The sequence below is a fragment of the Bacillus rossius genome (genome assembly GCF_032445375.1).
Source record: "Bacillus rossius redtenbacheri isolate Brsri chromosome 9 unlocalized genomic scaffold, Brsri_v3 Brsri_v3_scf9_2, whole genome shotgun sequence".
Taxonomy (NCBI): Eukaryota; Metazoa; Arthropoda; class Insecta; order Phasmatodea; family Bacillidae; genus Bacillus; species Bacillus rossius.
In genome coordinates, this window is record NW_026962013.1 from 18,711,145 (window position 1) to 18,736,610 (window position 25,466).

The window sequence follows — 25,466 nt, forward strand, 5'->3', positions numbered from 1 at the left end:
TATTTTTTACACAATTTCTATCCTACTACAGAATCACTTGCGAAAGCCAGCAATCTTATAAACATTTAGCCCTGCATAGACGTGCAACGACTACTTCTTAGATCCAACAGCTCCAAATGCTCCAAATGGCTCCAACAGCTCCAACAGCTCCAACAGCCTCCAAATGCTTAACACAGCTCCAAATGGCTCCAAATGCTCCAAACGGCCTCCAAATGTCTCCAACAGCTCCAAATGCTCCAACAGCCTCCAAATGCTCCAACAGCCTCCAAATGCTTAAGACAGCTCCAAATGCTCCAAATGGCTCCAACAGCTCCAAATGCTCCAAAAGGCTCCAAATGCTCCAAAAGGCTCCAAATGCTACAACAGCCTCCAAATGCTCCAAAGGCTCCAAACGGCTCCAACAGCTCCAAAAGGCTCCAAATGCTTCAAAAGGCTCCAATTACTCCAACAGCTCCATCTTCAATTGGTTCCAACTGATTCCAATTACTTTTCTTATCGAACTTTTCATGATTACTAACATGTCTTTATTAGTATACATTTTGACTGGCAGTGGTAACGTATTTTGCACCTTTAAGTTATAAGTTTTATTTAGAAATCAGATTACGATAAATGGTAGATACCATTTGGAAAGAAAATATATTAATTTATCTTCAAGTTTATACACATACATTTAATTTAAGCCATTATTGTATGTAGCCAGCTTCCCTCAGTTATTTGAGTATGAAGGATATTTCTTTAATGTTCGAATAGTTTCCTGCACAAAGCGATCCATGTAGTAGTCTTAGCCTGTCAACCAATATGTTAGGATCTTCCCATGAGGTATAATCAATATCTTCTGCTGCGTTCATCATCATCCTTGCACGTTTATAATAAATATTATCTCTGGTGTCTATCGTTTTAACACCAACCACAAGGTCACTTTCGTCATCGTGCCAGTGATTATCACAAGCTTTATCAGGATAATTTATTTTATTACGACGTTTCCATCGTTTTGGTCTCAAACCACCATCACAGTCTTCGCTCTTGCATGCTTTTGGTGCTTCAGCACAGTACTCAATCATGTCAGCCTTAGATGTGTCAGCACAGTCTTCGTTCATGCCAGCTTCTGATGTGTCACCACAGTCTTCATTCATGTCAGCATCACAAACTTGATCAGGATAATTTATTTTATTACGTCGTTTCCATCGTTTAAGTCTCAGACCGCCATCACAGTCTTCGATCTTGCCTGCTTTAGGTGCTTCAGTACAGTACTCAATCATGTCAGCCTCAGATGTGTCACCAAAATCTTCAATCATGCCAGCTTCAGATTATTCATCAAAGTCTTCGACCTTGTAAGCTTCAGGTGGTTCTCCATCTTTCACATTTTCATGGAGACGACTAGATATTGAAGTAAATATATTTTCATTTCTAATGTGGTTACAACTTCCTTCGTTTGTTTTAAATTTTAAATTATTATCTTGATCCAGATCAGTAATTTTAGCATTAGCTTTTTCGCCTTCATTCCTCTTCCGCAATGTTGTAGCCCAGTCTTCGTTATCTTTATTCATCTTAATTGTACAGGTCTTGTAATGTCTATCCAAGTAATATCTTCTACCAAAGGATTTCTGACACTGACTGCAATGAAATGGTTTTTGACGAGGACCCAAATTACACTAGCTTCTCTCATGTCGTTTAGCATTCTTTCTCAAGGTAAACACCTTGCTACAGTATCTACAGTGATGACGTTTTGATACAGCAACTAATCCAGAATCAGGATTCATATTAGTTACTGAGATCAATGCCAGACGCTAACTAAGAGTTTTAAATTATATATATTACTTAAATAGAATTTTTTAATTATTTCATCAGCGAGAATTAATTTATCTCATTCAAAGGTACTTGTTGCAAGTAGTTCTGCTTTTCAACAACAGATGTCGCCACATGTTACTTGCAGGTAAATAATATTTAGTTATTTTATGCGGGATGCGGGATGCTCACTAACGATCGCAAAAGAAGGATGGCTTCGCTAGACTCCAAGGAGAGGGAAGTTCGTCCTTCCTGTTAGTGCTTCTTAGATTTCTCAGAGATTATTTGACTGAGTAATGATATTTTTTTTTTAATTTCCACCTGATAAAAATATTACAAGTGTTGATTAAGTAGCAGAAATTCACTAATTACATGTAACCTAAAAAAAAAAATGACATGCCTCATTAAGTAAAATAAAATTCTTCATGCAGAGATCAATTTCTCATCTGTAACCAGAAGCACTCGGAGAAAACTACCATAATATTGACAAGATGAATCAGGAACACACGGAGAAATCCACCATAATATTGTCAAGAATAAACGGGAGCACACGGAGAAAACCACCATAATATTGACAAGAATAATCGGAAGCACACGGAGAAAACACCCACAAGTTTTCTTTGATATTATAAAATTACAAAAAAAAAAATTAATAAAAAATAAAAAAAAATAAAAAAATACAAACATTCTGCTAGCTTGTGAACTTCTCTTTGATGTGCAAAGTTAGAGTTCTAGTACAAGCCAGAATGTTTGTATTTTTTTCGTTTTTTATTTTTAATTTTTTATTAATTTTTTTTGTAATTTTATAATATCAAAGAAAACTTGTGGCGGTTTTCTCCGTGTGCTTCCGATTATTCTTGTCAATATTATGGTGGATTTCTCCGTGTGCTCCCGTTTATTCTTGACAATATTATGGTGGATTTCTCCGTGTGCTCCTGATTATTCTTGTCAATATTATGGTAGTTTTCTCCGGGTGCTCCTGATTATTCTTGTCAATATTATGGTGGTTTTCTCCGAAAGCTTCTGGTTACAGATGAGAAATTGATCTCTGCATGACGGATTTTTTTTTACTTAATGAGGCATGTCATTTTTTTCAAGGTTACATGTAATTAGTGAATTTCTGCTACTTAATCAACACTTGTAATATTTTTATCAAATGGAAATTTAAAAAAAATATCATTACTCAGTCAAATAATCTCTGACAAATCTAAGAAGCACTAACAGGAAGGACGAACTTCCTTCTCCTTGGTGTCTAGCGAAGCCATCCTTCTTTTGCGATCGTTAGTGAGCATCCCGCATCCCGCATAAAATAACTAAATATTATTTACCTGCAAGTAACATGTGGCGACATCTGTTGTTGAAAAGCAGAACTACTTGCAACAAGTACCTTTGAATGAGATAAATTAATTCTCGCTGATTAAATAATTAAAAAATTATATTTAAGTAATATATCTAATTTAAAACTCTTAGTTAGCGTCTGGCATTAGTCTCAGTAACTAATATGAATCCTGATTCTGGATTAGTTGCTGTATCAAAACGTCATCACTATAGATACTGTAGCAAGGTGTTTACCTTGAGAAAGAATGCTAAACGACATGAGAAAAGCTAGTGTAATTTGGGTCCTTGTCAAAAACCATTTCATTGCAGTCAGTGTCAGAAATCCTTTGGTAGAAGATATTACTTGGATAGACATTACAAGACCTGTACAATTAAGATGAATAAAGATAACGAAGACTGGGCTACAACATCGCGGAAGAGGAAAGAAGACGAAAAAGCTAATGCTAAAATTACTGATCTAGATCAAGATAATAATTTAAAATTTAAAACAAACGAAGGAAGTTGTAACCACATTAGAAATGAAAATATATTTACTCCAATATCTAGTCGTCTCCATGAAAATGTGAAAGATGGAGAACCACCTGAAGCTTACAAGGTCGAAGACTTTGATGAATTATCTGATGATGGCATGATTGAAGATTGTGGTGACACATCTGAGGCTGACATATTGAGTACTGTACTGAAGCACCTAAAGCAGGCAAGATCGAAGACTGTAATGGCGGTCTGAGACTTAAACGATGGAAACGACGTAATAAAATAAATTATCCTGATCAAGTTTGTGATGCTGACATGAATGAAGACTGTGGTGACACATCAGAAGCTGGCATGAACGAAGACTGTGCTGACACATCTAAGGCTGACATGATTGAGTACTGTGCTGAAGCACCAAAAGCATGCAAGAGCGAAGACTGTGATGGTGGTTTGAGACCAAAACGATGGAAACGTCGTAATAAAATAAATTATCCTGATAAAGCTTGTGATAATCACTGGCACGATGACGAAAGTGACCTTGTGGTTGGTGTTAAAACGATAGACACCAGAGATAATATTTATTATAAACATGCAAGGATGATGATGAACGCAGCAGAAGAGATTGATTATACCTCATGGGAAGATCCTAACATATTGGTTGACAGGCTAAGACTACTACATGGATCGTTTTGTGCAGAAAACTATTCGAACATTAAAGAAATATCCTTCATACTCAAAGAACTGAGGGAAGCTGGCTACATACAATAATGGCTTAAATTAAATGTATGTGTATAAACTTGAAGATAAATTAATATATTTTCTTTCCAAATGGTATCTACCATTTATCGAAATCTGATTTCTAAATAAAACTTATAACTTAAAGGTGCAAAATACGTTACCACTGCCAGTCAAAATGTATACTAATAAAGACATGTTAGGTATCATGCCAAGTTCGATAAGAAAAGTAATTGGAATCAGTTGGTACCAATTGAAGATGGAGCTGTTGGAGCAATTGGAGCCTTTTGAAGCATTTGGAGCATTTTGGAGCTGTTGGAGCCGTTTGGAGCCTTTGGAGCATTTGGAGGCTGTTGTAGCATTTGGAGCCTTTTGGAGCATTTGGAGCTGTTGGAGCCATTTGGAGCATTTGGAGCTGTCTAAGCATTTGGAGGCTGTTGGAGCATTTGGAGCTTCTGGAGACATTTGGAAGCCGTTTGGAGCATTTGGAGCCATTTGGAGCTGTGTTAAGCATTTGGAGGCTGTTGGAGCTGTTGGAGCTGTTGGAGCCATTTGGAGCTGTTGGAGCCATTTGGAGCATTTGGAGCTGTTGGAGCTAAGAAGTAGTCGTTGCACGTCTATGCAGGGCTAAATGTTTATAAGATTGCTGGCTTTTGCAAGTGATTCTGTAGTAGGATAGAAATTGTGTAAAAAATATTATGTTTGTAAAAGACTTTGTGGTGTTTTATTTCTCGAACCTTACACTTTTCTGGTACTTTATTAAAATTATAGTTGTTTTGTATCGGCCAGGGATCGAACCAAGGACCTTAGTCGATCTAATCAATCAGTATATATATTACAAATTTATTTAATGAATTTTGAACTTTTTCCCGAATCTCTAGCATTACAATTACGAATTTCCAATATGTTGGTCTTGATGTCTGATAGGATGATGGTAGTAGAGGATTTAAAGTCTCTTTAAGAATTTTGAACATGGTTTATTGAAATTAATTTTTTTCATAAAATTAAACATTGCATCGATCGAGTATCTAACCAAGGACTGGAGCGGATCGATTCAATCAGTATATTTATTGTCAATTTATTTAATGAATTTTGGATTTTTTCCCGCTTTTCTAGCTACATTATTACATGATTTCAAGATGGCGGCCGAATTTCAAGATGGCGGGGGCACCTCGGTAATAAATTATTACTGCACTGTAGCGGGTTAGAATAATATTATCCAGATGGAAATGTACTCTATAATACAAGTACACACACACAAGATGGTGTACTCCAGCAGGTGGTAGCTCCTGGTAGCATGCACTGAACATAAAATGTCGAATCCATGATGGTCGACAAGGACAAAGTCAAATTTCAAGGAAAAAGTCAAATTTCAAGGTCAAGGTAAAAATTCAAGGTCAAGGTCAAATTTCAAGGTCAAGGTTAAATTTCAAGCTCAAGGTCAAAGTTCAAGGTCAAATTTCATGGTCAATGTCAAAGTTTAAGGTCAAGGTCAAATTTCAAGGTCAATGTAAAAGTTCAAGTTCAAATTTCAAATGTCAAGGTCAAATTTTAGGTCATGGTCAAATTTCAAGGTCAAAGTTCAAGTTCAAGGTCAAAGGTGTGGTGACCAGATAATTATACTTACATTGTATCAGCACACTCTAGCAGACGAAAACAGGATGGTGATCTCCAGCGGGTGATTTCAAGATGGCGACCGTAACGAAAAGTGCAACACTGGTTTTTAAGATTTTTACATTTAATTCGATTATTTAATTTTTTTAATGATTTTTTAAATTTTCCCGATTTTTTTTTAACATAAAAATTACGGATTTTCAAGATGGCGACCGTAACGGAAATTTCAACAGTTACGTCTTAATACAAGATGATGTCGTCTCGAACAGGCAGTGCTATTATTACTTAAAATTAAAAAAAAATTAAAGTCCGAATATGCATGTTATTTTTTTATATACTTTATTTAATTCTTAGTCTGGTAAATGTCTCGATAGCCGAGTGGTTAAAGGCGTATGTTGTCCAATCTAGCGATCAGAGCTGCGCTGGTTCGAATCACAGCGCTTCCAATGTATTTTGCATAAAAAATTAAAATTAATATGTCGATAAGGATAATAATAGCTATGGTAGGTAATTGAACATCGACCTTATGTGATGAGACAAAGCGATGTTGGTGCTCTTTAGGAACATACAACAGAAACAAAGTCGATGGTATCCAAGATGGCGGCCTCCAGTGAAACAGAAAAAAAAATTAAGAGCGACGCTGGTGCTATCTAGGAGCAAACAACAGAAGCAAAGTCGACGGTATCCAAGATGTCGGCCTCCAGCGGAACAGAAAAAATCAATATGGCGACAGTTTGGAAAATTTCATCATAATGAGTGGGGCGCTCGATTTAAAGATGGCGGATCCAAGATGGCCACTGTGGCCTACTTGTCCTGTTACATTGTGTCCCGTTACGCTGTGTCCCGTTACGCTCATACAAGATGGCCGCAGTGACGTCACAATCCAAGACGGCGTACCGACAATCTTCAATCCACAGCCAGAAGCCAGTCCCCGGACCGTCATTCCTATACTACTGTCATGGACGAAAATCTGCAGGATTCCCGGGGGGGGGGGGGGGGGAGGTTTTTGTCATTCCCATTCCACAGTTACGATCTAGCAAGCGCAAGCGGGCCCCCTCAAATAAGGGCTTTTTTGATTCCAGAAGGAGGGGAGGGGGGCTGGCCACCCCGAGATCTACTTCAAGGGCTTGGTCGTCGCTTGGCGGCGGAATGTTAAAAATCTGATAAGGCAATTAATGATAAATCTTCCGGCCACGACAGGTGTATGCTGCGCGAGGGAAACAGCATCTGTTGCAGCCAGTACCTCAGATTTATTTTCGCTCCTTGATTTGTCTACCATGTTCATGCAAATTTAGAATGTTACAACGGGCACAACGCACGCATACAGTTGGCGAAGCATAGACGTGTTATATGTGTGTTTTTTTTTCGATCCATTTGTCTCCAGTTGTCTTGAAATATTAATTAAATGACCTGTAACGCAAGTCTGACGGTGCCCTTCGTGGAGGAAGGAGCTATCGCCATTCTTTTTTGCAAGTGCATCCACCGATAAAATCGAACCGAGGAGTTCATGACGTAATTTAGTTTTTATCAAAATTGTATTAAATTCGTAATTAAAGAATTTCTTTATAAATTTTTTAATTATTCCCGATATTTTATACAAAAATTACGGATTTTGAAGTTGGCGGTCGTAAATAAAACTGCAACGGTGACGTCATAATTCAAAATGGCGGAATCCAAGATGGCGGAAAGTTCTAGGATTCCATATAGCGAACGTGACGTCATATTTAAAATGTCAACTGAGATCAACCTCTGATGGGGCTTAAGAGGAAATTTCCCCTTTCTGAGGTAAATTGGCAATTTCCGAGGAAATTTGGCCTCTCCATATTTGGGAGAGGGGGGGGGGGGGGAATATGATATTTTCCCTCAAAACAGGAATTTTCCCCTCTAAATAGGGAAATTTTATTATTTCAAATTTTCAAGAATTTTGGCGAAATGTTTTTCATAAAAACTGGAAAATTTGGTGAATTTCGGGCAAATTCAGGCCACCGTTGGCAAATTTTGAATTATTTTTTTTTGCCGATTTTAACAGATTTTGAAGGCAAAATTTTAAAGGTCAAGGTAATCCAAAACGATCGTCGTGACGTCAAAATACAAGATGGCGGACATCGCCGCCGCCCCTACACTCAAGACTCCTGTCCCCGTAGCCCCAAATTGATACCTACCTACTACTTTTAGTGCCTCACATAAATGACGCCATTTTAAGGAATTCCAACGTAAGAATTTATATAACCAATCCGAGAATAATTAACCAGGAAAGAATACAAAAAAAAAAAATCTCGAGATAAATGGGCGAAACCATTGTTCAAATTTAAGTTCCAGATTAGTTAAAAAAAAAAAAAAAAAACCCTTTGTTTGAAAGTTTTTTCTTCTTTTTTCAGGGGAAGGCCTGGGCGACATGCCCTATGCCCCCGTAACAGCGAGTGGCCCAGGGCCTACGCTCATGTCCCGCTGCAGCTTGCACAATCTCCGCGAAGGCGGGTCGTCTAGCCTCGCGCGCCGATAGACCGTGGTCTATCACGGCGGGATACTGCGGCGAGGCGGAGTTCTCCTCCTCCGCGGGACCGGTTTGCGTGCGTCACGACACTCCCGGCCCCGAGCAGCTCTTACAAATGTCTGCTTTTCAATTCCTAGGGGGCGCAGAAATGGCACCCGCCGACTGGAGGAGGCCTTCAGCTTCTCTTACCCCTCGGTCACAGCAGTTGAAGAGGTTCGTGTGATCGTGCTCTCCCATAACATATGCTTCATACGTCGGTCTTTTAAAAAAAAAAAAACCAAAACGTGATAAAAAAAAAATTAAATAAAAAAAATCAACACTTTTTTTTAGTTTAACCGAGTAGTCAAACTTGCAACCATATACGTAACTCGAAAAAAAAAATAACCAATATTTTTTCTCGCAGCAACTGAGAACTCGTCTGACTCTGAGTGCTTCTGTTGCAAAAAAAAAACTAACTTACATAAAACATTGTTACACTTTATTCCATTCTTATAACAGCATTTATGAATAATCTCTGGTCTATTTTATAAAACAAATAAATAAATTAACAAATCGGTGATGGTGATTATAGTTAGACTTGAACGATTAAACATGATTTAGTGACCAAAAGTAATATATATATATATATAAATTTGTATTACGATTTTTTTATTGCAAAAGTATCTACTAACATTAATAATTCACAATATTCTCAATCTTACTCTCAATCATTAACTTTGAAAAAAAAAATTGCTATTAACGCTTGCAAAATTACAAAATTATTAACTTAAATTAACATTCATTGTTTTCATAACAAACTTCAAGGGAAAAAAAAGTTATTTAAAGAATATTGGCGCAGCAATCACGGGCACTAGCACACACGGCAGTCCGAACACCGATATTTCCGCCAGAGGAGAGTATCAAATGAAAGTAACCTAAGCGCAAAAAAAAAAAAGCTGTTGATTTCGAGTCCCGAAAGTACTGAAAGAACCCGGGATGAGAAATTGAAATTCCCGGTACTTTCGCGGTACCGGTATTTGCCGGTCCTGGAAACCTAGTGCAGAGCCTGTGGGGACGTCCCCTGGAGGACAGCGTGCCAAACTGGTCTCCGCCCGAGACAAGTACAGCCACGGGCAAGTGCACCGACACATATCGCTCTCTGGTCCTCTTCCAGTAAGGCTGATCCTCCATCAACAGTACCCAGGGACTTACAAACAAACTTTATTTCCGGAATGATCGTCTAACTTATGGCAACGTTTATTTTAGCGTTTTGTATTTTTTTTTTTTGCTAAATAAACAGCCAAAACAACACGCAATCATGCTCTGGGACTAGGCCGAGTTTATGAACTACTCAAGGAACGCAACAACGCAAGAAAATCACAGCCGAGGAATCGTCAGACGCAAGACGCCACTAATCCTATAAGTTAAAATTGTTAAACAGTAGAAAACATATTTATAACCTTGGCTTCTTTTGATAATCCATATTTATCACGAAAACAAAAGAAATTGCCACTATATATATTTTTTATATACTTTTTAAAACTTAAGCTCAAGAAAACAATAAAATACAATTTAATAATGCTTCGAGTTAATAGTGGCTCTTGGGAATGACTACAACTGTAATAATTATATAAATATACACCATGGTATGTATGGTAAGGCAATTTTTTAATACTAAACGATAAAAAAAAAGCAATGCCAAAAAAAACTATTGAAACCAATTTGGAGTTTTTTCGTTCCCTATCTATCCTCCTTAACTAATTGTAAGGCTATGTTTAAGTTGAATTACGTCCGATTTTGCACGGGAATGACTGTCAGAAGTCCATTAAAAAAATGTTCAATTTAAGTGGAACGCACAATGCGTATATTAAACAATACAAAACACGCTCCAGCGCAGTTACAGCAACCATAGGCCGAACTCCTTAAATTTGTGAAGGCCTAGCCTCATTTTACATTATTTCTATAGTTCTATGTAGTTTTCAGCAAACGGCGTAACGTCTATAAAGCGGTCGACTTTTTTGTTTTTATTGTTTGGTAAACAGACCATACTAGACTACAGTGCTCTTTATAGACCGATTTTTCTTTACGAAATAGTATCTTATTTTTGTGGAGATTTACAATAATTTCCTTTACAGAAACCCCCTTACATTGGAACCTAAAAAAAGGAAGAAAAAAAAAACAAGGTGAATGAAACTCTAGACGGTATACAGTACGGCTTCGCCGAGAGAAACCTCAAAGAGCTGCTTACGTAACTGCGGCAGAGATACAGCTATCCTTGCATCTTGTTACCATGCAGAACTTGCATAACTGAAATGCGATAGGTTACAGATATAGCGGGCTGAGGATTAATAAAAAAAAAGAAATCTGGGTAGGCTGTATTTTGATCTGCAGCCTCCAGTGGCCTGTTTCTTGAATTTCCATCGCGTTCAGTGGGAATGTTGTGTATTAAATAAATGAAATAATTTAACGAAATTGGTGTTGCTTTATTTTTTGACGCGAATTCGGTGAGCGTCTTACGTGACGGTTGGGCGCCACGCCAGAAAAATTGCGACACCAAAACAATTTCAACACAAAATCGCGACAAACTTTGCCCATCGTTCACAACCACTGGCTCAACTGACTCCGAATCCACATCAGAACCATCAGAGAGCATATCCACGTCCATTACCAAACAATTGTCTGCATTCCCCGTCGCTTCTCGCGAGGTGGACGGCTGAGGCTCGCTCGAGCGCGTATTTCGCGCCTCGTTTTTCCCCACTGGCTCATTTCTCTCGGATGTTACCTACGACACTTCTGTGCATTTTTAACTGCTTCTGCTCGGGCGATTACGCTTTTTTTCTTTCTTTTCTCCAACATAACCCGTTTACGCTTAGGCATCTTGTGGTTAATAGCTCCAAATTTAATGTTAGTAACTTTATAGTTATCCCACTCAACTGGCACCACTCAGTGATCACTCACGAGTAACTTAAAAGTTTAAATCACGCATATCGCTCACTAGTTCATAACTGCAAATGTTAACCGGGTGAGTAATACGTAACGACTACGAGCAAAGTCTGCTCTACTAAGAAATATTTACTTCAACTCTGTAGCTTTCATAGTTCACGAGTTTTGAGCGGTGTAGGATCCTCAGCCGAAGTCACACCCAACCCGAGATTAAAGACGTTCGTATTCCTGTCGGCAATTCATGTAATAAAAAAAAAGATCTTCCGTCTTTTTTTAACGAACATAATCTTTAAAGCTGTCCATAAATACACGAGTCCGGCTTGGCCTCGAACATGAAAGAATTTCGCTCCACGTGGCTGTTACGAGTCAGGGTCGGCTTTTTTTTTTTTTTTTTTTTTTTTTTTTTTTTTTTTTTTATTAGTTTATTAGTTTATTGTGATATCATGTGCATGTACATAACATTACAGCTCACATCAGATTACAGTCAGCACAAATGGGTTACACGATACTGATACCTCGCCCCTGCGGATTAACACAGTCCCACACCATCTGTACAAATTTCAAAACATGAAAAGGTAATGTCCAAACCTCCTTCTTAACGTATTGTTTTTTACCATAGACCATCTGTCACGTCGTAGCTGGGATATGAAGTCCCGCAAGAAGTATGGCACTTGAGTTTTGAGCACAAAAGCTATCAAATTCGCCATCAGCCACACAGCCGCCCGCCTCTTCACGGTAGGGAAGGCCGTGATGTCGAGGTAGCACATGCGGTCCGCGCACACGTCCCGTGGAGGTAGGCAGAGCAGTCTGGAAAGTTTGGTTTTACACCACTCCCACAAGGGGCGCGAGAATGAGCAAGCACATATGCGATGGAGGGCGGTGTCACGGTAGCCACAGAGTTCGCAGTGGTCATCCTGGGATAACGCAATGCGTTTCTTGCGATAAAGGGTGGGTGTCAGGTCGTTGACAAATGTGAAAGCTTCGGCACGGAGATGAGTAGGTAATTCAGGATCAGAAACGTTTTTCCATATGTTCAGCCAACGCAAAGAAAGGATCTTATTCTGAATATTCGGCACAGAGGGTGTTGCTCGTCGCTGGAAACCATACAGTTGTCTTGTGGAGACATGCGTACCTTCGGGAAGTTCGGAAATCGTCGTGCGAAGGTGATCGGCGGCGGACTTGTAGTGTCGGGGTAGGCGCTCCCTGGCGCCCCATGCGGCTGTGTACAAAGCCGAGGAGCGACCACCCTGTAAGACACGTTGTATGACGCATTTCTGGAACAAGGCTCGTGCTTTTTGCTCATGCTCAATGAGTCCGAGACCACCTTTACTGACAGGCATCGTCAGCTGATCGCGGCTGACCTTGAAGAGGAATCCTTTCCAGATAAACCATCCAATGTATTGCCTGATTTGAGCTGCAATCGCAGCAGGCATGGGGAACACCTGTGCCATGTACCAGAGTTGTGAAAGGGAGTACATGTTAACGATATATACACGTTGGATGATGTTGAGGTTTCTAAGGTGTGACTCAAGCAGGCTACCACGAACATTCCGCACCACTCCGTCCCAGTTCTCTTGAATGGTATGACCGATGTCACCCGTGAAAAGTATTCCAAGTGTCCTGATCGCATCCGTAGACACGAATGAATGCTGTGGCACAATCACATCTGGCGCTGCTTTCAGATTCAACACTTTGGTTTTCGCGAAGTTGCATTTTGCATGCGTTGCCTTGTGGAAGGCCTCAAGAATAGCATGAGCGGCCGTGAGTTCATGGTCACTACGCACAATGACCGTAACATCATCTGCATACCCAATGCACGTTAAAGGATTCCCTTGAATACTCAGTCCTGAGAGAGTAGAGTTAAATTTCCTTATAAGGGGCTCAATATAAAGGACGAAAAGTACCATCGAGAGCGGGCACCCTTGTCGGACAGAGGAGCGAATCGGAAATTTGTCACCAAAACAACCATTGATGGACATCTTCGAGGTTAGGTTCTCACGGAACGTGCGTAGGACAGCTCGAACTGTCGGAGGGAAGCAAAGGTGCTCGAGCACCCTGTCGAGGAAGCTCCATTGCACCCGGTCAAAGGCCTTCTCAAGATCAATGTTCAGGAGGGCGACAGCGCCCGGCGTTGTGCGCGCCAGGAGCTGCACATCGCGGAGCGCAGAAGTGCCATGTGTGATGGACGTCCCCTGCACAATACAATGTTGGTCCGGCCCGATGACATCAGACAGCGCTGATTTAATACGATTGGCATACACCCGTGCGATGATTTTGTAGTCAGCACACAGAAGCGTGATAGGCCTATAGTGGGCTACTTCACGTGGCTGTGGCACCTTGGGTATGAGCACAATGATTCCCTCTGTTTGCGTGCTGCACAGACGCCCTCGTCGAATGACCGTGCGCGCCATTTCGCAAAATTCCTCTCGAATCGTTGGCCAATAGTGCTGGTAGAATTCGTAGGGGATACCGTCCACACCAGGGGATTTGGTTTTTGGGGCCCTCCGAACGATGTGTGTGATCTCTTCGTCAGTTGGGTCGGCCTCCAGATGGTGCTGTGCTATGTCGTCAAGGCTGCTGTCATACACATCGAGGAATGACGTCCCTTCATCATAGTCAATGTCGTGGTCCGCATAGAGTTCCTCGTAACTACGTGTAAATGCTGCGAGGATGGTTGTGGAATCCCTTACGACCGTGCCATTCGCGTCCACAACCGAGCTGATGTGCCTTCGTGTACGCCTCTTCCGATCTCGCATGAGGGAGTGAACGCTAAGCCTTTCTTGCTGTAGCGCACTCTTGGTGTTATTGAATACAATGCGACTTTCCATGTTCGCTCGGTGTATGGCGATGATCCGTTCCTTAAGGCGACGGGCTTGATCCCTCGGATTGGTAACTGCGGTTGGATGCGTACTTAATTCCCGCAGGGCCCTCTCGTGCAAATAGAGAAGGGAGTCCTGCTCCCGTCTACAACGCCCGCCATGGTGCTTAAATAATTTGGCCAGACCTGGTTTGACGCAGCCATCCCACCAATCCGCTGTGTCCGCGTACCTCTGTTTACATCGCAACCAATGAGACCAGCGCCGATGAAAATCATTGTCCACTTCAGTTTGACCCAACAAGCGTGTTTGTAGTCTCCAGTAGTTACGCCCAGGTGTGGGTGAAACCTCCGGAGCAGCCACAGTACAAACGACCATGTAATGATCTGTGACAGCCACTGGCACCACATCATATGATCGCGCGTTGTGTCGATGCGTGCGGGACATATAAAACCTGTCTAGGCGCGAACTAGATGAATAGGCATGAAAGGTGTAATGTGGTGTGGGTACTTGAAGAATGTCGACCATGTCCTCCACATCAATGGCAGTAACGAGCTCATGCAGTGCCGTGTTAATGGGGTAGTGTCCACCAACGTGATCACTGGGTGTAATTATACAATTGAAATCTCCACCTAGAATAAGACCCGTGCCATCATTCCTTATAAATGGAAGGATTTCCTGGCGAAAAAATTCCTGGCATTCTGTTCGACGCTGAGAGCCAGAGGGGGCATAGACATTCACACATTGTCCGATAATGCTCCTGCCAGTAGCGCTGGAGGGATTGAGCGCTATGAGTGTGCCAGAGATTATTCTCCCAGATGCGTGCGCTCTGATGTGCGTGAGTTCAAGATGGTTCTTTGTGACAACAATGGTTCCTCTCCCTTGAGGGCCGATGTTGGGGTACACATTATATTGGTCAAAATATGGTAGCCGCTCTAGCGCACACTCTTGTAAAAATAGTACGTCGATAGCGTGCGCACGTACAATGCTGTGTAAAGCATGAAATTTGAAAGGAGCTTCAATTGCACAAATGTTGACAGTGGCAATTGTTAAAACTCTAGTCATCCGCTACGTCTTTGCTACTAGCTACGTCATTCCCTCCCCCACTCTGTTCCGTTATGCTGATCGCGCCCCCCTTGATTTGCTCGATCGCATGCTGGGCAATGCGGAGTGAATATTTACGTTGTGAACGCGGGCTGTCCGGTAGGGCGGTGTCGCGACTTGGACTGCGACTCGCATGACGGGCCTTTTTGTCCTTGCGCCCGCTCGGGGGCCGTTCACGCCCACCGGACTTTTTGCCTGAGCGGGGGTTGGTGGAGTGCGCCTCCTGTGAGCATTCGGACATTCCGTCATCCTCCATGTCAATGGGCGTATCGAGTCGTATATCCGGGGCGGGCATGTCCTGTTGAGTCGGAGCAAGAGGTGATGCGGTAATGGTGGACAGCAGAGTTTTGAGTGGGACCGCCTCATAAGGCCTCTCCTCCCTGTCTTCTGACGTCAGAGTTTGTGCCGGCGGATGTAAGCTCGCCCCAGAGGTGGTGGGCCGGTCCCGCACTTCGTGCGGTTCTGTCGAGCGACTGCTCTGCGCGCCACCCTGTAGTGTCTGCGCCCACGTGCGCGGCGCGCCCGACCGCTCGCGCGGAAGAGTGGGGCAAGCCGCGCGGTGGTGTCCCGCCTGCGAGCAGTGACTGCAGGTCTGGAGTTGTCCGTCATACACTACGAACCCGTGATGCCCATCGACTACCAGCTGTGAGGGAATATTTTGATTGAGTTCCATTTTCACTATTCGTACCCCTGTCTTGGCTTTGAACTTGCGATACACCCCCCACATTTCGTCCACGCACGTGTGTATCTTTCCGTACGGAGTGAGCGAGTAAACAATCCGTTCATTTGGTACTTCCACGGGAATGTTTACGACCCTGACGGTTTTCAGGTTGTCTAGCGCCAGTTCGATGTCTACTTGTAGTGACTCACCGCTCGCTGCGTGTATCTGAGACGTTCCGCCGGTCTCTCGGATGATCCTCTCGCAGTGTAGTAGTGATGTCAACTTCACAAAGATGCACCGTTGGCGTCCGTCGACCTGTACAGCAATCACTTCGTCATCCTGCAGCCCAAGGGTCTCGTCGAGCCATCGGAGTAAGTCCAACGCGAGCGGTTTGGTTTGACACTTCACGCGAAGGGTATTCACTCGTGGGGTCGGTTGGCAAGTCGCCATGATGGTCCTGCGAAAGTCAGTAAGAAGCCTTTAGAATACGTTACGTGTAAGCCGCACGACACTTAACTCGCTCTCGCACTAAACCAGGAGAGTAACAGCGCACGAGACACGTCGCGTCGCACACGTCCGCTCACCACGCGAGCACGGGGCGGACTGCTCTTCAGACGCGCCAGGCAGTTCGGTCTGTGTGGCTTTAGTGGACAAGTAGAACCATGCAGCTGTCATGTCGCAGAGCCCACACTTTCCGACTAAATTTGTAGACGAGTTTCGCCAAATTACCGGTTTTGTGGCAGACGAAAGGCCATGGTAGGTTTAGCAGTTTGCATCACAGTGTCCTGTTTTTAATGTAAACGGAGATGGTTCGCTGATAGCAAAAACAAATTTTACACATTCTTATCAGCTATTCTGTAACATTACATACTTGTGGTCGTCAGGACTGTCGACTGAACAATGTTAATTAAATTTAACGGCGCGAATCTGGTTCTTTATGTCAACTAATTTTCACCCCAGACAAGAGCGTACGCAGAATTTAATTTCGTGGAGGGGTGTGGGTGGGGGAATGGGGTAAAACCTTTTTTATAAGATTTCCTAGGATTTTAGGGGTTGATAAATTTCCCCTCCCTTGCGTACATCCCTCACCCCAAACTTTCCTATTTTTACTGAGTTATTATGGCGTGAACCGGGTCAAATCAAGCTGGGCGCAGGTGTGGTTACAGTAAGAAATTTTCAGGAAGGGCTATCGTACAAAAAAAGGTGCAGTGGTAAATCATGACATTAATAACGTCCGAGATTGCCCTTAGAATACTTTCAAATAGGTTACATGGTCTCAAATGCTGAACCATTACAGTTTCATACAACTTTTGATGTAAGAAAAATATAACACGTGAATTTAAGTTAACATAAATTTAACCTAATAAATAAATTTAAAAAAAAGTTAGCGAATCTTTCAGTACTCGCCAATGATGTTGTAACATCTCACATATCGTATCTCAAAGTATGTATTAACACAACACTTATAAGATTATTTAATTATATAATATATTATACACCATTATTTATATATGCGCTTAAAATGTCACGCACTGTCAAACTCAAGTGATTATTGACGTGACAACGTCTAATAAATCGATGAACGCCGGCTGCACGCAAGAAAAAGTGTCCCACTACGGATGTCCCACTACGGATGTGTTCTGTTTGCTCATTGTACGCATGCGTGGCATCTCTCTTCATGCTCATTGTACGCATGCGTGGATATCTCTTCCATTCGATTGGAAAAACTATCGATTTGACTTTTCAATCATATTTTCGTCGTTTGAATTATTAATATTATGTAATTTAACGATCGTCCACCGATTTTCAGCACAATCGGTACGGTTATTTGAAAGTAATGTTGAATATTGAAATACGTTTTTAACCAACAATGGTGTTTTACAGTTACACATAGGTACTAATTCAAATTACACCCGGGATATTTTGCACAATGTTTTAAAAAATACTGTAACACATTATAAATAAGTTTGGTGTATTTGGGATGCGTATTTGTTATAAAATCGTGTTATAAAAAGGAAATAATATTATTCCACTACCGTGAACAAAATTTATATTATATATATATATAAATATATATATATATATATATAACATCTGAAACTAACATGTTTAAATATGGCCTCGTGGCCGCGCGGTCAGCAACGCTTACTTGTTATCCTAAAGTTGTCAGTTCGATGCCCGGCAGATACGAGATTTTTTTGTACTTGTAAAAATTAAAACGGCGCACGCAACATTTAAAGTAATAAATATATTTGAATTAATGAATGCAAATAAAAGTAAATTTATTAATTAAATTGTACATTTCATTTCACTCCTTTGTATCCATACAAAATAGTGATAATTCAATCAAAATAACTCAATTTTATTCATAAAAGTATGCAGAGGTAGATCTTATCATACAAAAGATAGAAAAATTAAAAAAAAATATTTCTTCCTCAAAGAATATAATATATTTAATGCCTAAATGGTTTGGTTGCAAAAACCTATTACGGCTCAGTCTCAGGCCGAATATGATATTTCCTTTTCTTCTGGATCAATCATTTCATCAATGTTTTGTTATGACGTTGTCACGTTAAACTATCGTCCGTAAACCGACTTTACAGACAAACAATTTTTTTTTTACTTTTTACAACAAACGACTTTTGATTTTAGGCTTTCCATTAAATTATGAGCTATTCCGTATTAAGTCAAATCTATAAAATATGACGTCAAACGATCTAAAAGCCTGCAACGCCCCTGGATAACCGCGTTACGCAAACCCCTACTTCACCCCCCCCCCCCCCCCCCTCCCCGCCAAAACCAAACCCAAGACGTGGAATCAGGCAGCAGCTTTGGGATGGGGAAAGGAGGGAGGAGGGAAAGAAAAGCTGTTTTGTCATAAAGAGAATCAATATTTAATACATATATTTGATGTTATGAAGTAATAACCCTTAACTCAATATGTTTTGAAGCTTTCTTAAAAACTATTTAAATATATTTTAGTAAGTTTTTTTGAGCCGGGGGGGGGGGGGGGGGTTATTTACTTTCCTTCCCCATGGAACCACACCTGCCCAGCTCACCTATATTTGTTTACAAGTAAACATGCTGAACCCGCCTTCCCCCACCCATTCTTGTTCGGCAACCTGACCCGGGCGGCGCGCGGGTCGTGAAACTTACGGCTCGTAAATCTTGACACGTGGCGACGACCGGAAACTTCCCCGCGCCGGAACGGGACCCCGCTGCGCGTGCGCGCGAGCGCCTTTAGAGGAGGGGAGGGGGAGGGTTACGTAACGCTGCAACCCTCCCCTGCGCGCGGCCGGGCGCGTGGTCGCACGGGGAAGGGGAGGGGTGGGGGTGGGAGAAGGGCGAGCCTCGGTCGCACCGGCGCAGGCCGCAACGGCGCAGAAGGACCAGGACATGGCCGGGCGAGGAGATACGTGTCCTCTGAGGATCACCGTGGTTGGCGGGGGGCTGGTGAGTCCGACGATACGACACGCTACCGACCTCTATTCCCAACTCCTGCACACAGCTTCCTCTCCAGTTCGGTTCCATTGCGCGACACTCGAAAACGGGCGGATATCAACAGCATGTACTCAGGTACCTGAATAATGAACACGGCAAAACACCTACTTAGTGGCAAACAAAGACGTATATCAAAACATTTTTTTTGTGTATTTCAATTAAATAATCTGAAATTAAATGAACCATCACGGCAAAGAATCGTCTGATGTTCGCAGGAAACATATTTCTTTGGTATAGGTATATTGGTTTATTTGTACGTTAAAATATTTGAGGTTAAAAAAAAAATTGACTAAGCAATTATTTGCAGTAAACGTACATGCCAAACGAAAATTTTCTTTGCAGCAACATTGGTTCAGCAGAGGCTCACGTTCAGAACAAATTTTTTTTTTGTTTTTGATTCTCGTTTGGCAATACATACTTTCGATAACAAGTATGCTTAATTAGTCACTATTTACCGCTAAGGAATGAAATTAAAACTCTTTCCTTGCAGTTGGTAGAAAATCAATTAAAATTCCTTGCTTGACGTCTGTAGAAAATCATTCGCAGGCTTCCTCACACTGACGTAACCATTATGTAACCTGCCAGCGTTCGAAAGCTCCACACAGGTGTGTTGAAACCATGAAAAAGAATCCTAAAAAAACGTTTTTCCTCTTCCGTTAATTCCGTATCCTGGTTTCATCTACTGAGTTCGATGACTTTAACGTAATATAGAAGGCATTCTTAGTTTGGTGCCCGGTATTCCAGTATTCCAACAGAGATACTTGATGTCGGTAATTACAGGTTTTAAATCACACCTATCACATATTCTTGTACATATTATGAACTTGTAAAGCATAATTAATGTAACTTATTTGTTCACATCTGTGAATTACAGCTAAGCAACTAGCATTTTTCACGTACATACATATTAAATAAGAGATTCCATGTTTCTAAAATGTTCAAATATATCTAACAGATTAAAACATACTAAATAATGTTATTATTATTTTTATTTTTAAGTGTTAAGGATGGAATGAAGCCCTTAGTTGGCGCCGATTAAAATGTTTGATATAGGGCGAAATTTGCCCAAGTACTATCCCTTTCGCAGTTGCATGCGTAACTTATGTCGGATTGCATAGTCCTGACTTAGTATAGAAAGTGGCACGTGGCAAGTGGTATAGATTTTCCTTACGTGACCGTGCAATAGTGCCTTAAACGCATATATCATCTGCAGATGATTTTTTTTAAAAGTATATTTTATCTATAGAATTTCAGCTTCTCGATAGAAAAACTAGATGTATTCGATTGTTACAAATTTTAAACGTAAAATTTTAAATACTAATCACAGGGAGAAGTAAATCGTGGCCGATGTCTTCGCTTATTTTATTAACAGCGTAAATACGGCCTGACCAAAAAAGAAATGTAATCTTACCAGGCCAAACGCGGTTTTGTGAAAACGTGGTGATCCTGTCGAGAATCGAGCTCACGTCCTCCCAGCCGCCGAGAGCCTCAGACCGCCGCCTGTAGAGCGCGCACTTATATATTTCAAAACATAATAAAACTTATATTACCATAACTGTATTTGTTTTTTCACTAAATTGTTCACGAGCTGGAGAGATATTTCGGCGCGAGGGGTGACGAAACGTTGTTCCGTGCCCTTGGGCACTAGAAATGCAGGTGAACTGAAAGGAGAATTAGAAGGTTCTATTACCTTATTATCTAACATTTTCTGTACATGTTTTCTCATAATTTCCATTTTAGGACCTAAAAGTTGATAAGGGTGACTTTTGACTGGCGTGGTATCAGTCAATTCAATCTGATATTCAATTAGGTTAGTTCGACCTAATTTCTTAGTTAGCACATCTGAAAATGCATTACACAAATTTCGAATAGCAACTTGTTTACTGGGCTCGAGATAATCCAGGGACAAAGAATTTCTCTCGTCAGTGTTGGTAGAAACATTAGTAACTTGTCCTGACCTTTAATTTTCCGGTTCCACGAATGATATGACAAGATTTTTATTAAATTTAAATACAAAACTTCCTGCTTTTAGATCAATCAAAATACCTGTTTTAGCGATGAAGTCGGAGCCTAGAATAAGCTGCGTGGCTAAGTTTTCTGCCACAAGAAAAGGGAAATTCCAAGTGAATAATTCTATCCTGATTTTCACTATAGCCACTTTGGATATACTAATTGGTTCGTCCGCTGCAGTAAAACAGCGTACATCCGTGACTTCTGTTTTCAGAACCTGCTTGTTTTTCTGTAATTCCCTAAACAAATCGCCTGAAATAAAACTACGAGTAGCTCCTGTATCTATCAGACCAATAATTTGATTTTTTGCCAAACATTGCTTTAGAGTATGGTAATACAGTTCGGACGTGACCGAAAATGTTGTGACACTTACGTTTTCCCTTGTTAGTCAGGCTAACACATGTTTTGCAAATTATTGTGAATTTCTCAGAATTTTCTTTATGAATAATTTACTGTGTTAAGATCTTCTGTTTGTGTTTTCTGTCTTTTTCTGTGTATTTCCTACTTTTATTTTTCTTGTGTTTTTGTTTTCCTGTGTTGTGCCTTTTTTGATTTACATTTTGTTTTTGTGATTCATCAGTATGCACATTATGAACCGAAAAATTCCTCTCGGATGAAGTTTTAGGTGGTCCAGGTAGAAATTTTCCTGGCCACCCGCTTAAGCGTTTTTTGCCTTGTTGAAACTTAGTTTGAAAGTTTTGTGTTTACATTGGTCAATGTAATGTCCTGTTTGCTTGCAATAATTACAGAAAGGTGGTGGTTGTTGTATGTTCTTGTTTGAACCATACTTATTATTTCTGTAGTAGTTTGTTTTCTGTTGTGGGTGGCTATTCTGTTGTTTCGTGTATGGAAAACTATTTGCAGTTTCTGCCTGAGAATCATGCTTATCCACGGACTTCGCCGACCTGTTTCTCTGAGTGTCTGCATATTCGTAACTCATGGCCTGTATACAGAGTTGATCTAGCTCTACAAAACTCCGTGGCCTAGCCTGGAAAACAGCGCGTGAGCGCTCTGCCTGATTTAGTCCGTCTACTATGCAGCTAACTATTTCGCTCTCTGATACACCCAATCTGAGAACCGCCGCGGCTTCTCTGATATATGCTACATAGTGCGGCAATGCTTCATTACTTCGCTGTAGCCTGTTGTACCATTCTAAACGGTAATTAGTCAAAAGTCTAGCAGGTATTAAAAAAATTCAAAATTTCTTCGTGGTATTTGTCAAAAGAGTAACTATTTTCTATTGCTTGACTCGTTATTTCACTCAGTGGTGGTTGGGTGTAGGGAAAAACTATCTCCAACAACTGTTTGTCAGGAATGCCCCCTTTCTGTCTGATTTTAAGTAAGTGCCTTATGAATTCGATTAATTTATCTGGGTCAAGACCACTTGTTTCTGGAAAACAAACAAGTAATCTCTCGACTGGATGGGCAATTTTCCCATAACAGCTATTCTCAGCCGCCCTTGGCGTAACTGGTAATGTTGTTTCTTGTTGATTCTGCGTTGATGGCGGAGGTGGGGGTGAAGGATGTGAAATTTGCGCGGTGGGGATGGTAGGGATCGGAGTTCCTTGCCCGGATGTCAATAAAGAATGAAACTGAGAATATGGATTAAAATATGACTGGTTTGTGGCGAATGGGAAAAACAAATTTTGTTGTGTTAAAGGATGCGGATTTGCAGGCAAGTTACCGGAAAATGTGACACTGGTGATGGGAGCTGTAGAAACATGCATGCCTGAGGGAATTTGAGTGGTGGCTGCTGGGATGGGAGGGGTTGGAACTGTGATGAGTGATTGAGATGTTGATGTTGATGAAATGGGCGGAACCTGCCTTGTTTGGCACCAAGACACTTGTGTGTCGGGTTGCCTTATTTCCTGGGGAAATTCCGGATTTTCACTCTCTACATTTCCTAGTGATTCCATTCCTAGGTTTTCTGTCCGGACAATGTTGGCCCGAAGGTCCTGTTGAGTTTCCAGTTTGGCTGCCCTAGCTTTCAATTTAATTTGGAAGGCGTTTGTCTGTTGCAGACAAAGATTTAGCTCTGTTGGATAAACACCATTGAGCACATCTGCGGAAAGTACCACAAGATTTTCCAGTCGTCTGGTGACATGCTCTAATCGCATAATGTGTCGCTTTACATTGGGCAAATTCTCTTCCACATCTAAATAACTCACTAAAGCAGCTATGACGTAAAATTTGGAGCAAGCTATGTTGAATTCCTGGAGTATTTCTAAATTTAGATTATGTACTGAGGTAGGTAACTTATCACGTACTGTGGCTCGAAGCCTCTTTCGCAGCTTTGCGCATTTCCAGTAGTTGGTAAATTACGCAACTGCAACTCGTAACTTAATTCATCTACTAGTAATAGCTCCGGAGTAATCATCCTGTCCGGATTCATAGTATGACACAAAACAAAACACTACACTCTTAAAATTATCTCTTAAACTTTATACTTAGGTATACACTTCAATCTATCTTAGGATTAAAACAATTGCTTTATTGCGTGGGAAGTGTGTGCCTTTATAATTTTTTATTATTATTACTACTACTACGCGCATCGGGAAATGAACAGTGTACTCGGGTGTAACAAGCTGTCAGGTTAGCTTGCCAAACACGGTACCGACAATGAAGGTCATGTCAGCAATCAGGACTGACCTTGGCGCGCAGCGCCTTTAACTGGGGGTGTGGGGGGGGGGGGGGGGAAGGATGTATCTAGTCCAGCGGACACGTCTCTGTTGATAAGTCACGCGCGCGGCCCGAGTTGTGTGGGCGGGCAACAAGCTGCCCCTCGGCGTGCGCTCAAATGTAAACACAGAAACCGAAGTGCAACAAAACTTATAATAATTTTAAAATTCAAGGGTCAATTTAGCTACTATGTGTATCAGCGGACAGTTCACAAATTACTTACTAGTTGCTATAAGATGCTAAGTGACCGAAAAAACATTTAAAAAAATTTTCAATTTTATTTTTTTTATAAATTTAAATTTTAGGTATGACCTTTCAACTTAGGTATGCCTATAGACGTAACCATGCTCTGCTACCGTTTTGTAATACCCCAAGTGTCTTAAAGAATTATTAAATAAGTAGGTAAAAAGATTTGGAAACTCTGAATACTGGGGCCCACAATTAATAGCTATCAAAAGTCAACATCAGAGGCGACAAGTAATTTAGAAGCACACAACTTAGAAGTATTATGTATATAACATACACATAACTTAGAACTGTAGTAAGTTTGCACAATAACAACTTAGAAACACGTACCAAATAAACACGCAACGTCGAACCACACAACTTAGAATCGTCATAACTTACAGAAACGCACATTTTAAGCCAGTCATAATGCACAAAATTTATTATTTTGTGTGTTTCTTTACAAGTCACGTGTTTTTAAGTTATGAAAGCACCCCGAAAAAGTTATATTTTCTATTGAGCATGCAGCTGTTATCGCTTTTTATGCTGTTCTATTTTCACCCCAGCGGTAGCGGTCTGTCATAATCCGCCTGACAAACAGGTTTTGTAGTTTGAGCTCGGAAGGCAGATTTAATATTCCTTATTTTATTTCATTACGACAGCGCGGTTATACAACTGCATCACGGGCGGGTACTTCTGGGAGGGGAGGGGGGAGCCAAGTGTCCCCGTGTCCTCTACCTCTCGTGACCCCTTGACCTCCACCTATCCCCTCTTCGTCCTCCCCTCCCGTCCTCTATGGACCCGCCTCTGCACAATTGCATACTTATGCACTGTAAGGGTTTACAGTAAATCTACGGACTTTATTACGAAGAATTCACTGCGAAGAGTTCTTCGTAATTTTTAAGTAACTGAATCTTCGCAGAAATAACACCGTATTTTAACTTCCGAGTTCTGTTGTTTTTTTTCCGGCATGGACAGGGCAAACACACACGTGAACCAAATAACAGTGTTTCTACAATAGTCTAAACAATTTTTTGAATGCTTTGCTTGTCCAAAGTCAATGAACTTAACACCCGTATATTTACGAAGATAACGACATGTTTACGAGTAT

The 25,466-nt window shown here is 41.1% G+C and overlaps 2 protein-coding genes across 3 annotated transcripts in view; one reads left to right on the top strand and one right to left on the bottom strand.

The window, feature by feature from the left end:
* Window positions 1–25,466, bottom strand: part of LOC134542918 (myosin heavy chain 95F) — a 265,995-nt gene that overhangs the window by 183,053 nt on the left and 57,476 nt on the right. The gene's annotated exons all lie outside the window — the stretch shown is intronic.
* Window positions 19,337–25,466, top strand: part of LOC134542992 (kynurenine 3-monooxygenase) — a 53,705-nt gene continuing 47,575 nt past the window's right edge. The window contains exon 1 of the mRNA XM_063387647.1: window positions 19,337–19,393. Within this exon, the coding sequence (XP_063243717.1) occupies window positions 19,337–19,393 (57 nt within the window). The remainder of the gene's footprint in view (window positions 19,394–25,466) is intronic.